Source organism: Branchiostoma lanceolatum, chromosome 3 (genome assembly GCF_035083965.1).
Source record: "Branchiostoma lanceolatum isolate klBraLanc5 chromosome 3, klBraLanc5.hap2, whole genome shotgun sequence".
In the NCBI taxonomy this organism is placed as follows: Eukaryota; Metazoa; Chordata; class Leptocardii; order Amphioxiformes; family Branchiostomatidae; genus Branchiostoma; species Branchiostoma lanceolatum.
Genome location: NC_089724.1, coordinates 14,894,771 through 14,910,763, shown reverse-complemented (window position 1 = coordinate 14,910,763; position 15,993 = coordinate 14,894,771). Strand labels below are relative to the sequence as shown.

Below are 15,993 nucleotides of genomic sequence, written 5' to 3'. Positions count from 1 at the left end.
ACTTCAAAATATATTCATACCAGTACTACATGTAATATCCAATACTAATATTAGTAATAACAGAATATCTGTGTGTGTTTTTTTTTTTGGGGGGGGGGGGGTGTAGGTGGAGAGAATCTGGAGATTTCATGATGTGCAGAATATACAACATGACATATACTGATTAGCATTAAAGTTATGGTTTTGTGACCACAAAAGTCACCCAAAATCAAAGTTATGATTTATAAAGAAGTTGATTCAGAAGTGCTATATGTATATACAAATCTATGGCCCATATCTACTTCAGTAGGAATTGACATCGTTTTTGTTTCTTTCATGAAAATGTTACTTATAAGATGGAATGCATCCCACATAATTTTAGCTCCAGGTGGCTCCTCTGATCCTATCCTGGCACCCGTTAGAGGATTAATTGGTATATTAAAGTAAAATTAATACATGTAAGCGTGAGCTCTGATTGACTCCAAGTAACATGGTCCTCTGTATCAGCATGGCAATAGGTTAAAAATAAGCATTTGGAAGGTCAGTCCACGCTATCAACAAGAATTCAATACCTGAAGCTGAAATAATCAATAATGACGTAAGGGACAAAGTTAGCGCCTCAATACAAAATTGGGGACAGGTGCCATACTAGACAAAATACTGTAATTCTTTTAAATCTATTCAGTTTAGGCATTCAAAATAGGTTCAACAGAGAAAAGATTATATCACAACCTATTTTCCAACAACTTGTCTTATAGGTGACAGGACAACATGGGTAGAAAGCTACAAGACTTGCTGATTTTCCTTCTCATCATCCTGAAGGAGTTTCACATGACAGAAGCTTCCTGCAGCTGTTCATCATCATCATCATCTTGTAGCTGCAACTTTCTGAGCCTCACCAGCATTCCTCAGGACCTAAATACATCCATCACTAACCTGGACTTAGGCTATAATCAAATTACAACTTTAAGCCAATCAGACTTCTCGAGGTATACTAACTTGATAAGCCTACACCTGACCAACAATGACATCAGTAGTATTGAGGCAGGAACCTTCAGTCACACTCCACAGCTACAACGTCTTGAGCTTTATGGAAACAACCTGACATCAATTCCACAAGGTGTTTTTGGTGGTCTGAACCAACTTCAGCACTTGTATCTCTATAGTAATCACATGAAAACTATCCCACCCAACACTTTCACCAATCTGCAGCAGCTTCTTTACCTATACCTCCATGATAATGACATCAGCAGCATCCCAACTGCTGCTTTTGCCAACCTACCCCGGCTCCAAAGACTGAATCTGTACACCAACCAGATAACACACATTCAGTCTGGGACATTTTCAAACTTGCCACAACTTCAACGACTGTACCTGGACTCGAACAAGATAACACATGTTGAATCGGGTGCATTTTCAAACTTGCCACAACTTCTGCAACTTCAACTACAGAACAACCAATTAACCAGCATTCCAACCATACAATATCAGTTTCCAGAATTACAGAATCTGTACCTGTCCTATAACAACATCACAGACATTCCTGCTGACGCATTTTTCAATCAGCCAAAACTGTCTTCTCTCCTTCTCCACTCAAACAGAATCTCAACTGTTTCATCGGCTGCTTTCACAGGACTTGCTAACCTGAAAACACTCTATCTCTACAACAATGCCCTGACTGTACTTCCTGATTATTTGTTTGTTGGTCTCTCCGGTCTTGACAGTCTACAGCTGCAGCACAATGCAATCATGCAGATCTTTCCTGATACATTCACAGAAATAACAACTCTTACATATTTGTACCTGTCTAACAACAACATAAAAACTTTCCCCATTGAGGCACTGTCAAAAATTCCATCAATTTATCGGCTTTATCTTCATAGTAACCAGATGATGACACTTCCCTTGGAGGCCTATGACATGCTGTCGTCAATCTCTGTTGTAGACATTGGCATCAATCCCTGGCAGTGTGACTGCAGGATAGTTGGTTTCAGACAGAAAATGACTGGGACGCCATCTTTTGAATACCAGATCACCTGTACTGATCCTCGTCATGATGGACAACGGCTGAAAGATATCAATCCTGAGGATCTGACTTGTGAAGAGCCAATGATTGTCAGTTTTGAGAAGGGTGATGACAACTCAGTTGTAGAGGGGGAGACACTCCATTTGGTCTGTGAAGCTTCAGGAATCCCCACACCAGACATCACAGTCACTCTCCCATCTGGACTAAATATAACGGCTGAGTTAAATGAGGGAGTGAGTATGACAGTGAATGTTACTGTTACCATAACAGATGTTACAGTAGCAGATGCTGGTCTGTACATCTGCATTGCAGCAAGTCCTGTTGGCTCAGCATTTAAAACACTGTCTGTAGATATCCAACCAAACGTGCCCCCTGCTGTAACAATGACAACAGTGCCTTCATCACCTAATAATTTCACACTGCCAGGCACTTCAGATAAACCAGAACCACAAGGATCTGCTCCCAGTTTCTCCCTACCTGTTCTCCTTGGTGCTGTTTTTGGTGCAGCTGCTGGCATCATTCTCATTGGTGGCATCATTTTCACTATCTGGTACAAGAGGAGGACACAGAATCCTCATGATCAGACAGGCCAGGGTGAGTCCCAGAATGACCCAAACCCAGGATATCCCCAGAGGTTGGCTGTCCCACAGCTTTCTCTAGATGTAGAACCACCAATGATCAGACCAAGATCTACAGGTACAGGTGCTGCTGCAGCTGTGTATGTAAATGAGCCGGCAGTTGCTCTTGACAACCCCAATTATATGTATACTACCAACGTCTGACAAAGACCTAGACGGTCATCCTAAATTTTCACAAAAATTTTAAAGATTTCTCGGCCATCCTGAAGATTACACAGAAATCCGACAGATAACACAGCTATTTCACAGGTTTCTGTGAAATGCAACAAAACTGTAGACAAACTGAGTTCTACCACCTGTGAACTCTACTTCCTGTCATGTCTGACCTTTGCTGTTGTGTCACCAGCTTCCCACCTACTTCCTGCCACTCTACTGACAGAGTATTCAAATAACCACGAACACAAAAACATCCAGACACACCGAACATTAGGCCTTAGTACAGAGGACAAAAATCTACCAAATGAATATGTAAAATAATTTTCCTTTCTCCACAGAATACTGTTTGACTTGTATCCACTAGCCGTGTGTTTTGTCCATTTTTCTTTCATGGCACAATGAAAATGTCTATCTTTGCAGTCAGTGACCTAGTTTTCAATCTCATCAAATAAAACTACTGATTTCTGTGTAGTGAATATCAAAGCAAGGTGATATCCAAGGAAAAAAGGCTTTGACAGTTCTCTTGATCTAGCCCTATCAATATGTTTATTATAATATATCATAGATAAAAAGTCAAGGAAATAATTTAGTAAAGGGGTTGTTCAGAAAGATTCAATTACAAAAAGAATCTGTGCTGACAGGATAGCAAAGGACAGTACTTTGTGAAGGAAAATGTAAAATGATGTCAAATATTTTAAACATGTTCATTTCTGTTCCGTTTCTATAGACTACCCAAACAATGTTTTATTTATTGTAAATCTTGAAATATTTGTGATGATGCTTCATCAACTTTGCAGTTTTCTCCACTGCAAAATCACCATACTAACAAATGTCTGTTCTGTCTTTTACCCACCTCCTAAACTTAAAAGGTCAAAGGTCATCACTTCAAGGTCAACTTGTTGAAGAAAATGTTCCATTTTGTTTCCTGATCAAATATTTGTCATTTGCTTTAATATCTTAAAGTGCCAGACACATCTACTGAGAGCACCTCTGCTGTTAACAAGGAAATGATAGTGAGTTCAGCACCAAGGACAGATCAAAATATTTGCCAATATGTCTATCTATTTTCTCTTCTCTACAGAATAATGCTTGATGTATGTCAATTTAAGCCATGTTATTGCGTCCATGTGCCATGCGTTTGTCAGATAGGATGTAATCTTTTCTTTTTGTATTCCGCTAATCATATATTTATACATAATTACTGATAATCTTTTTAAAAGCATATCAAAGGATAGTGATAACGATTGAAGTTCTCTTGAGGCCTTATTATAAACTAAGGCTAGGCTTTTTCAAATTCAAGAATGATTATAAAAATGGCTGAGGGATACAGTGGGAATTAGAATAACAATTTACATAACACCTCTGCAATATCCTCTCATGTTTATTTCTTAAGAACACACGAGCATCTTAATCATGAATCTATGGTAGGATTAAGAGTAAGACATGACTGTTCAAGGCGGCACCATTTGTACCTATTAATATTACATGATGTATGTGTAAAAGTGGGTTGGGGACATAGATGTATGTTTTACTAGTAGATGAAGAAAATGTTTTTACCTCTCGGTGCCTTCTCCACTGAACATATGCCATCCAGGTGGTCCATGCTTTTTTCAGCTTTACTTGCCTGTAAATGATACAACCAAAAGTGCCTCTTCCATTATATATAAATATCTAATATATCTCTGACAGATACTGTCTTGTCTTTAAATTGATAATCATAATTCATGTGTAATGTCTTACATTCATAAAGAATACTGTTAACTTGGCCAATGTTTGCATATCTTGAATGTGAATGAATGTGTAAAAATAAAAACATTGTCCCTCTCTAAGGTTCTTTTTGTGTGTAACTGAAAACAAGTCTGTGAAATGTGAGAAGACTGCTAACCAACCACACTCTATCTTGCATTTTGAGTAACAGTGTTGGATTTTTCCTAATGTTTACCATTAGCAAACTAAGTTAACAGAAACAGTATACAGGCCATGGTGGAAGAATATTGAAGGTCATATACTGTGCTTACCTACGATGGTGTCTAGCAATCCTTGTGGCAGGGAGCAGCTTAAGTTCTTCTCTGTGTTCACATTTCTTCATCCACATCTCCCAAACTCTCTTCGTCAACTGGGAAAAGAAAATGTCAAATTATTCCTTTTCTGAAGCAACATACATTTCCCTACTTTCCAAATTCTGTTGTTGAAGTTAAAAGTTGTGATCTATGATTATTTGATTAAGGTGACAATTATAATTGCATAATTCACTGTAAGACTTACAATATATCTTGTATGCTGATACCAAGGAGGTTTAATCTGATTGAACTTCCTTGCTGATACTATCCTTGACAAAATCTTCTTGCAAACAATTTGCTCCAGACATTGTTCAATGCTGACCAACCTTCCTGTTGGCTGTTTCCATTGCCAGTCTGTTCTTCATGTCCTTCAGTCTCCTCTGTACTACAGCTAACTTCAGCACAGACAAGTAGGTTTTCTGAAAACACAAATTAAAGCTTATACTTATATGTATTTTGACTGCGGTAAGCTGAGGAACGAGTCCACTCTACTTTATACTTAGTCTACCGGTATTAATATGTATGACAGTGTAGCAAACAAGGCACAACCAATAGCAACATGACTATATATGTTCATACTATTAATGAAGTATGTTGTAAGAATTTGCCATTGTCTTCAGGGTTCAAAATACTTTGTTTCATTCTCTACAAAATACTATTCATGATACTGAGCTCTATGTTAAGCAAAATCGTTATCTTTAATTTCTCCTTCTGCAGTATAAAATTTTGACATGATTTCTTTGCCAATTGCAGGTGGTCTTAATAACTAATAAAATGTCAATACAAGCTGCACTTCAGAATCATACACATGTCGTATACAAAATGAATATCAGTATAATACCATGACATCTCAATTTTTGTACTGATATACATATATTGTGATCTATGATCTTTGCCTCACCAAACATTGCTTCCTTTGATGCTGCACTGCTAGAGCCTCTAGATCCCTCTGCTCTCTTTGGAGTTCAACAACTGTAAGATGTTAAGGACTGTGGCTTTTGTCTTTGTATATAGGTATGAACCTTTAACATGCTGAGCTGTCTGTCTTTTATCATAATAAGCCTAGTGGCAGCTACAGACCCCTCTGTTGTCAATTCTTCATTTGTATTGTCTGACAGTATCACTTCCACAAACAGCTAATCTTCAAGCAGATGTTGGGGCAGAAAATCCAAGGAACATGTAGAGCTTGAAGAAACATTTCGAGATTTTAAATTTTTTTGGTTATAGTGTCTTATCTGGTTTACTGTATCCCAGTAATTGTGAAAATAAAATTCTAGTTGGCAAAATCCACATCCAATGTGTCCTCTAGTGTACCAAGAAAAGCCACAAGGAGGCCATAAACCTCATCTTCCTAAGACCTTTGCACATACCAAATGTCACTACACAGGTTATTCAGTTGTGCTGGCAAGTTATGTTGACTACGGTAGGCCAGAGTTACATACATGTCACAAATGCATGCATCATGCAGACAACTAAAAAACAACATGGAATAGGTAACAAGTGTTATTCACTCAAGAAACAACCAACATATACAATGTACCTGTCCCTATGACCTCTAACAAGTCTTAACTGAAAGCTTACTTCTTCACTCCTACACTTATTCTTTAAGGACTAATTGGACCGAGACTGGGAAACATTCATGTGCTAAAGATACCATTTCCTGTCGGCCACTCTCATTTCCTGTGTTGAGATGGGACAAATTTGCATTCTGAGATAAGACCTCAAAAATCAGGGAAGAGAAATAGATAAGATCTTATTGAACATTTTTAGTTTGACGTGACGACAGAAGACCATTTAGAATAGATCAAATCTGTAGTTTCCTATCAGCTCAACTGCTCCTATTTTGTATTGGCAGTTTGCCATATCATGATAGCACGGCTTTGTCAGAACAGAATCTTTGTCACTCACACAAGCTATGAAAGTAATTCTTTTAAACTCTGAAGAGATCTGACCTATGTATAAAGGGAGATACATAACATAAATATCTTAAGATTGGTAAAAGGATTTGTAGCAGTTGGAATGCATTCAAAATATATGGTGGGCTCACAAAGTGGAAATATGCATTAGGAAAGAAACATTGGGCATAGCCACACAATGAGCTAAAGATACAACAACATGTAAATGTACAGTGTTGTTTCTCAATTCAATTCTGATTAGAAATTTGTTATTATTAAGTACTCAGAATAAGCTTATTGAGTTAGGACAGCACATGTGTTGAGGCACAGTACATGTACATGTACAAAATGAATATGTAGGTATGTCACTTGGGTAGATTAAACTCCCCTTATTCTCAGTGCTGTAACAAATGCAGAAACCCTGAAGACCCAAGATGTAAATTATGTGTACAACAAGTTACACTGTTAGGCCCAAAAAGGCTATATACAAAATATATATTAATCAGGTACAAGTACCTGGAAACTGACTTAAGCCCAGGTTACACATAGCCGAACATGGCCTCCCTACTCTCCCCCGACCATGGTTACAGTGATTCGGGAGTGATTCGGGAGCTAGGTCGGCTGGCGTTTGGCTGAGTCGGCGGGTTTTCGGCTGCGCCAGCCGAATGTTTTGAAAATTTCAATGGGGCAGATTCGGCGCCTGTTCGGGGCCAAATATAGGCGTGGCCTGATTCTGGTCAGACTGCTCCCGAACTACCACCGACCCGAGTAGACTAGCGTTCGGGAGCCATGTTCGGCTATGTGTAACCTAGGCTTTACATTGAACCATTCATTTTAAGGCAATGGCTTATATTCCAGTTACTGTATAATTCTTTCCACATTTTTTTCAATCACCAACTAAACTGACAATTCTAAAAGCGTATCATATCATCTGAAGAGTGCAAAGGAGGATACAGTGTTTCCAGTGAGTTAGAGCCTTCCTGAGCTGTACTCTGTGAGTTAACTGCTCCATGGCCAGTCTCTGTTCATGGATAATGTGTAGCACATGCCATCTGGACTGCCAGTGGTGGTACGCTCGCCCCAACAACAGTCTACGGTAAACACTTTCTGCATGTGCTGCAACATGATAGTTTATAGTATGATAGTCAAATAGACTAATTCTTACTGAAAATATATTTCTTGAGAACAAAAATAGATAAATCTATCAATCTGTTAATAGTTTTATGATGTTTGTAAATCATACTTGTAAAATACTCATAAAAAGATCTACACAGTAGCGGACAAACTACAAAAATGTTGGCAGGAAGAGCAGGGCTCCAGACTAACTTTTAGGCCTAGGAGCACTGTGCTCCTAACTCAAAAAAGTTAGGAGCACCAGCAAAAATCTAGGGGCACCACTACAAAAAGTTGGAAGAACAAGCAAAAGTCTTGGCTATACCAAATAATACTCCTATTAATCAATGTTATACGTTAACAACAGGGAATAAAGTATTTGAATAGACCATAAAAGATAAAAACCTACATTGATGGTGCAGAACAATTGGCAATTCAATTCATTCAATACCTTCCTACATACTGATACTAGTACGATGGATTTTTAGAAAAATTGGGCATAGGTTCCCCGGCTGGCCCCTATCCGGGGGCCACGGTGCCTCAAGTTCAACAAGTTGAAAAATACACAATGGTATTTTTTACTTGGAACAAGGCAGGTAATGATTCACATAACCTTGAATGATAAATAAATAGATGACTCTAGAACTTATCTATTGGGTTCATGACCAAAACAAATAAAGTCATATACCATAATTTGAAACTTTACTGCTGGCATCAAGTTCAACATTTTTACAGGCATTTCTTTTCTTTTTACTCACACTCTGTCTACAGATAATCCAAAATACTTTGATATCCTTAAAATTCTTGCTCAAAATAGTATCAAAAATGATCTGTTTGTGCCGACCCAGTCAAATCGGGAACTTCGAAACGCGTAGTTCAAATTTCCAGCGTCAGGACCGTGCGGCGCCGTCATCCAATGACAGGCAGACCGCATGGGGAAAGCTTTGTGATTCGCCGCTGTGCAGTATAGACAGCAGCAGAATGAAAGTACATGCAGCACCATAACAACGGGCAGGTAATGAGCTTTGAAATGATACCGGTGACAAAAGGAAAATTTGATATTTTTTTAAATAAAACTCCACTTGAATTGATTCATCAATTTTTGATCGTAAAAATCATCGCTTGAACAGGTATAAATACAGTATGACCGCAGGAAACAAGCCTTTCATTCTGCTGCGGTCTATTTTTCATAAACATCATGGCCGCCATTGAAAACAGCGAGCGTCCGGCGAGCGCTCACTTTCATCGACAAAGTTTTGACGTTTGAAACATTTTACAAATCAAACAAATACACCACAAAGGAGAGAAACTTATATCCTTTATTTCTATAGGTAACTTTGCCACTAGGAACGGATAGTTTTTGTACCGCGGGTGTGGGAACATGATAGAAAATTCACCGACGATATTCGCGGTAGCATTGGAATACCTATATTTTCGGCTTACCGCTTAGTTCTGCAGCCATTATCCTGGCGCAGGTCTTAATTTTGGATTGTCGCACCGTGCGACCGTGATTTTAAATCTAGTCGCATTCTCAAGAAACTGGTCGCATACATATTGTGTGCGAGTCGCACTCACGAGCGCTGAAGAGTATCTTTATATCAATTTATTATGCTTATGGTTGAGTACATGAAAACATGAACATACATACTTTATCTTTATCCCACAGTACCTGGTCTTTCCTGTTTTGTAAATGGAACTCACCCCTTCTTTGCCTTTTCTCCCTTCTGACTGTAAGATATGTCAGCCATGCAGTAAGACACCTTCTAGTGATGATCTGATGATGTAGCTGTTTCGCTGAGTCCAGCTTCATCTTCTCTTGCCTTCTCTGTAGTAGTGCTTTGACCCATAGCTGCCAGGTCTATCAACAACACAGGAACAAATTGGTGTTATATTTGCCTCCTTTTGTGCATAAAAAAATCATCAAAAGCATACACATCAGCAGAATTCAATTTTGCTATCTATTACATACAAATATTGTAAAACAAATATGTCATTAAAAGCAAAACAATTACAACAATACAATTTGCATACAATCAATTATACCATTTCGATAAACTATTTTATCTTAAGAAGTATGATCCACATGATAGTACATTTTGTGTGAGAACATAAGCCCAGTGTTGTAGTGCCATGAGTTGTTGTTCCTTCTCTTCTCTAGCCTGTTTCAGTCTTGCCAACCAAGTTCTCCACATTTGTCTGGAAAACAAAAAGTCACGGAATTGTCAGACTAAGAGCATTCTACGACCCGTTCCCAATACATGTCATATATATCAGGGCATCCAAAACTTGGGGGTGGGGAGAGGGGGTCTAACCAGTTGGACCCACAGTTCCCCGATGGGTACTGTGGATTATCAATTACCTGGTAATTTTGCATGCAGGGTGCGAAATACTTTTTTGAGCCAGGTTGCCGGGTGGGCAACCTGGGGGAAAAGCTAGGTTGCACATCAAAATTTCAGGTTGCCCCACCTACATTCACCATTTGCGGTGACATAAAAAATGACATCTTTCGGGATCGATATACTGGGATTTTCGAAAAAATTGGGCATAGGTTCCCCGGCTGGCCCCTATCCGGGGGCCACAGTGCCTCAAGTTCAACAAGTTGAAAAATACACAATGGTATTTTTTTTCCTTGGAACAAGGCAAGTAATGATTCACATAACCTTGAATGATAAGTAAATAGATAACTCTAAAACTTATCTATTCAATAACATCCTGGAAAGTAATACATTTGAAAAAAAATATTCATGCAAACTTATATACTGTCAGAAGTAAACACCAAAACAGTATAGTATTTCAAATTAGTTTTGTATATTTTTTTACAACAACAACAATACAACAATACAACAACAATAAAGAAAAATTACTTAATTTTGCCCCTACAAATAAACTAGTAACTGTGTTGGAATCATCATCAAACTTTAATGAACCTGCAGTGTCAAACTCATCTACATGCCAGAGTAGTGTCCTTATTTGCATGAGAAAGTACCTCATTCACATGAGACAGTACCTCATTTGTATGAAAGAGTACCTCATTTGCATGTTTGGAAGACTTGATGGGTACTCTCATGCAACAGTACCTCATTTACATGAGAGTACCTCATTTGCATGAAAAGTAGCTCATTTGCATGTTCAGGAGACTTGAAGAGTACACAGCATGGTGACCATGTTGATTTTGCCGACACTGCCGACGGCAGTTTATTCGCCTTTTTCCAGCGCTAATTTCACGATCTATGAACAGGTTTGGATGGTTTAGAACAAAAAGGTGTTGATTTCTGTGTTTCAATTGAAAATTTACCGAATTTTATGAAAGTGACACTGTTTTTGTGAGCTTACTCGGCTCAAATTGGGTTCTCTGGCTTCATAATCTTGGGTTGCGCACTGCGCTAGCTGCGTGTGGAAATTAGTTGCGCCAAGCAAAATGTGCTTGCGCGGCGCAAGTGCGCAACCGGGTATTTCGCACCCTGTGCATGTCACTCAAGTTACAAGCTGCCCCAGTGTCTCAGGTATGAGGAAAAAACAACACTGGCAATGTGTTGGGAATACAATGTATATGTGCATGTATGTGGTTGATATATGTTAAACTAGACTAAGTATATATGTCACAAACCTTTGTAGACAGAGGTTTGCCCTGTTTGCTGCTACCCGGTGCATGACATTTTTAGTCCTGCGAACTTGCACATACACCCGCCAGGCTTCCCATGTTGCCTCTCGACGCTTCTTGCTGTCTGCATTCAAATAATTAGGAAAAGAACACATCAATTTATCAGCACACAATAATTACACACTTATCCTTGCATGCTTGATACATCATTATTGATAGATTATGTAAGTAGTCATAATTTTCATTATAGATCGATATACTCCAGATAGGTCCATGTACGATATAGTGCAGTTAAGATACTAAAGGAAATTGCTCGATCGATTTGTATGATTGTACGATCGTTTTTCTCCACATGTGAAGTGGAACTAGCTCTAAGCTAACGTGTAACTCACCTACAAATAGCCTTATATCGATAGAACAAACATGTCTATTGTGCAGAAATGAGAGGGGCTTTCATTTCAACAAAAGCAGAATGAGATGTAAAATTTGGTTTTTGAGTTTTGTCTTCAGAACTTTCTACATACCTCTAATATTGCAAAAGCACAACATTGTGCACTGTGCCATGAAACAAAAAGGAACATAACATACATACCATGCTCAACAGCCACAGCCATCTTGGCATTCTTGACTCTTTGTCTTTTTACATACTGTCTCCAAGCCTGCCATACAATGCTTGCCACCCGATATCTACAAATGCATGAACGAAAGAAAAAAAAGTTGTATACCTACAAATTGATGAATGTAATATTGTACACCAAAATTCAAAGTATTAGCACTACGAACACGAAAATGAGACATTCGGCCAAAATGGAGACATTTTGGCTTAACTAAATTAGAGATCTGCGACATTTGAAAATGTAGCAGTTTGAATTGCCCCTATTTGCGACATTTTGGGTTTATGGACTACAGCTGTTGAAAAGTGAGACATCTGCAGCAGAAAGTGAGACATTTGCTTCTGCCCCAAAAGATGTCGCATTTTGAATTGCCCCACCCGCGGGGTTAAATGAACACCGCCTGCACATCGTAGAGATGCGTTTCTTATCACGCCCACTGCTGTTTGCGAGCACATGTGCGAACGCGGCCGGGACTGGAAGCGCGCGAGCGGCGGGGAGGAAATCTGATAGCGGGCGGCGCGGCCGTGCGGCGCGGCCGTGCAGCTCGCGCCCGTGCGGCGAGCACATGTGCGAACGCGGCCGGGACTGGAAGCGCGCGAGCGGCGGGGAGGAAATCTGATAGCGGGCGGCGCGGCCGTGCGGCGCGGCCGTGCAGCTCGCGCCCGTGCGGCGAGCACATGTGCGAACGCGGCCGGGACTGGAAGCGCGCGAGCGGCGGGGAGGAAATCTGATAGCGGGCGGCGCGGCCGTGCGGCGCGGCCGTGCAGCTCGCGCCCGTGCGGCGCGGCCGTGCAGCACGGCTCAAATTCTGGGTATGTGGTAAAACGGCTCGAAGGTCGCCAGACTACCTTTGAACCAAGAACCTCCTTGGTTTAAAAGAGTCAGTGGCTCAGCGTTTTGCCCTTCTAAAATCCCCGTCCGAGTCGCCATTTATTTTAGGATAGCTATTGAATCTCCTGGTGCCCGATAAGCTTCACGACGCCGCGCTGCGCGGTCGGATTTGTGGGGTATATTCTATGGAATCCACACACAGAGTACAAAATATATAAAGAATTACTATTATAAAGTTATTCTGTGTAAGTTCGCCAAAAATACCGCTGGAAAAGGAACTTCCGGTTTGCGGGTTACTGTTTGATTGTGGCACATTTTATAATAGTGCCTGCAAACTTGAAAATATTGCCCAAATCTTGGTCGCAAACAAACATTTCCGTAAGCATAAGTTTGCTAAGATTTTACCAAAATAATTGTATATTGCGGGAAAATGCTTGATTGTTTTCGACCCAACTTAGGGGCCTGTTTTGTAGGCACGGCACTGCCGGCATGCCGGACACAATGATTTATCCCCGCGCCCAGCTCCAAATAAGGCATGACCCGAACGAAAGACGAGAATTAATTTCACAAAAACATAGGAGTTGGTTGGCTAAAGCGGTTACGAACTTTGCCGACGGCAAATGAATGCATAAGTGAGGTATCATCACCAGCCACGCGGCGCGCCTTGGGTCCCCGGGGAGCCGCAGATATATAAACAACAACAAACCGGCCAAGACGCTGATAAAGAAGGAAACACAAGACATTTGAGAATAGAGGAACGTTCTAGAAACATTTTAGACTATGTGGTATGTAAAAATATGTGTTTTGTAGATGAGTTAGGACTACGGTTGACGAAAGTTTGGTGCAGGCTTGTCTATTGTCGGTCGGATTTTTTCCACCTGCGGGCCTCGAGTTATAAACGGAGTTCTTCAGAGTAAAATTGGAGACGTAACTAAGTCTGGTTGAAATCCTACATAGACATGGTATATTTTTAATGTCGTTTCCTTATGATGGCCTAATCGTCAGCTAACTGATAAAATACTTTTAAACGTTTGGTAATCATTTTCGAAAGCGTCATTATCTTTGAGTACGTATACCTGAGTGACTCGCTATATTTACCGATTAAAACATTACATTTACCTGAAAATCAAAACAACGTGAAAATGGGACCATAACAGCTGCTAAACCATATAAGAAATGTCTAAGAATATTTATTTGACCATAAAACTACTTTTTTTTCTGACGAGGCACGTTAATATAATGTATACACATGTACCTCAGTAGCGAGCCTCAACCAGGCCTTCGTATGGGGGTTTGGGTCGTAGAAAGTCCGGCAATAAGGGAAACAATGATTGGCCAGGATAGTCAGTTCGCACGCGGTAACGTTAACATTGCATGCCACTCTCGCGTGACCCACACCCATAAAACTGTTTACAGTTACAACCTAATTTTTTCAACACATTAGATCTATACAGTCGTTTTGCACGTTTAGTCGAAGTGTGCATCAATAGCTAATAACAATAAACGTAATCTTTTCAACACATTATAGTCGTTTTGCAAGTAGGGTCGAGGTGTGTTGCTCCGGCCAAGAGATTCCCTCCCCCCATGGCGTGAAAGTTTCCGGTCTAATAATTGTCGTGCTTGGCTATGGGGAGAATGATTTGCCAGGAGAGTCACTCAACCATAACATTTCCCCACTCCAACAGCGCGGCCGTTCAAACCCTATGGTAGCCAAACTCCCCCGGCAAATTTCTCTCTAAAATGAAAGGTCAACGTAGTTAGTCTGGTAGAGACGAGTCCCAACCACCGGCATGATGACTTTGGACACTCACGTGACCGCTCCCGTGAAAGTCTTTCTATGCATATGATAAACAGTGAGACTGACAAATCTGTCTGCGCGGCACCAAGGATCAAAGCGAACCAAAACACTCTCCTCTAGGATTGAGCATGATTTTAAATCCCTATCAACCAACAAATACGTTGGCTACCCGAGACTAGCACACAGTGCCATATAAGCTTGATAGAAAGAAACATCTCCGTGATATTTCAAAGTTGCAATACTTTGAAAAAATATTCAAATTCAGTAAGAATCTATTCAAAGGCGCGTCGCTCAGAAAACCAGCCTCTCAAAATAAAGCACACAAAAAAACAAGAACAGAACGCCACAGACGTGATGCAGTTGTGGAGAGCATATGTCCCTTAGGGTAACTCTGGAAGCCAAACCTATACAGACTCGGGATTCCAGGCTACCGGTGTCTGCTGGTGAGTCCTGTACTAGGACTAGGCACATGTGCTTCGAAGTTAAGGGAACGTACGCTAATTAGGGAGGGGGTGGTACATAGGAACCACGGTCATTACTAAAACTACCCACAGATACCTGTTTTAAATGGATAACTTTTATAGCCCTACGGTAGGGTCGTGAAATTATCTACCGCATCAGAAGAGGACGATGGTAAAACCTATGTCATGGAAAAATGGGTCCCGACCCTGAACGCACCAGACATACGATCGTACTGTCCCTGATTACCCCATATTCCGAAGCTCCCAGGCTCTGATTGTCTTCCCGCGTTCTCTGTCGCGCTTAATACGAACAAGACATCCTCGAGCCTCATTATGACCATGGGAAATATGCAGTAACGCATTTAGCACCAAGCGTTGAAACTGTATACTATATGACTAGTACATGTAGAAGAGCACGTTTGTACGCAGGGCACAATTCCCGAACTTTATTCTACATCGTTCTGAGGATCCTTTTCGGTTCAATACCTGCGAAAACTTTGAAGAGTATAAACGATATACTGTCGTTCAGTTATGCAGAACGCAACAAGCAGAACGTGTCTATTTTTCATCAATGCCGATCGAAACCCAACCATTTCAACCAGATGGATACTAGTATCTAACTTCTAAGGACGACATGTGGAAATAATTTATGTCGTTTCCCGCCATATCTAAACCACCAAATTTGTCTGAATTCGTGGAAATCACATTTATCACGTGTCGTTTCAATCGGCGTATGTGAACATATCCACGCCCAGGACAGAAATGAAACCCGGTGTGTGCTCACCCATCATCATTCGCAATTTTCTAGCTGTTGACTGTGT

At 40.4% G+C, this 15,993-nt stretch overlaps 2 protein-coding genes across 2 annotated transcripts in view; one reads left to right on the top strand and one right to left on the bottom strand.

Moving 5' to 3' along the window:
* LOC136430509 (protein SFI1 homolog) overlaps nt 1–15,993 on the bottom strand; it is a 59,779-nt gene that overhangs the window by 17,932 nt on the left and 25,854 nt on the right. Inside the window, exons 6-14 of the mRNA XM_066421189.1 lie at nt 12,061–12,155; nt 11,475–11,592; nt 9,961–10,063; nt 9,569–9,725; nt 7,709–7,870; nt 5,761–5,831; nt 5,186–5,278; nt 4,818–4,915; nt 4,357–4,423 (exon numbers count right to left, since the gene is read on the bottom strand). Coding sequence (XP_066277286.1) covers nt 4,357–4,423; nt 4,818–4,915; nt 5,186–5,278; nt 5,761–5,831; nt 7,709–7,870; nt 9,569–9,725; nt 9,961–10,063; nt 11,475–11,592; nt 12,061–12,155 — 964 coding nt within the window. The remainder of the gene's footprint in view (nt 1–4,356; nt 4,424–4,817; nt 4,916–5,185; nt 5,279–5,760; nt 5,832–7,708; nt 7,871–9,568; nt 9,726–9,960; nt 10,064–11,474; nt 11,593–12,060; nt 12,156–15,993) is intronic.
* LOC136430510 (leucine-rich repeat-containing protein 15-like) lies at nt 720–3,097 on the top strand. The gene has a single exon (XM_066421190.1). It carries the CDS (start codon nt 751–753, stop codon nt 2,785–2,787), a length of 2,037 nt encoding a protein of 678 aa, XP_066277287.1. The 5' UTR covers nt 720–750; the 3' UTR covers nt 2,788–3,097.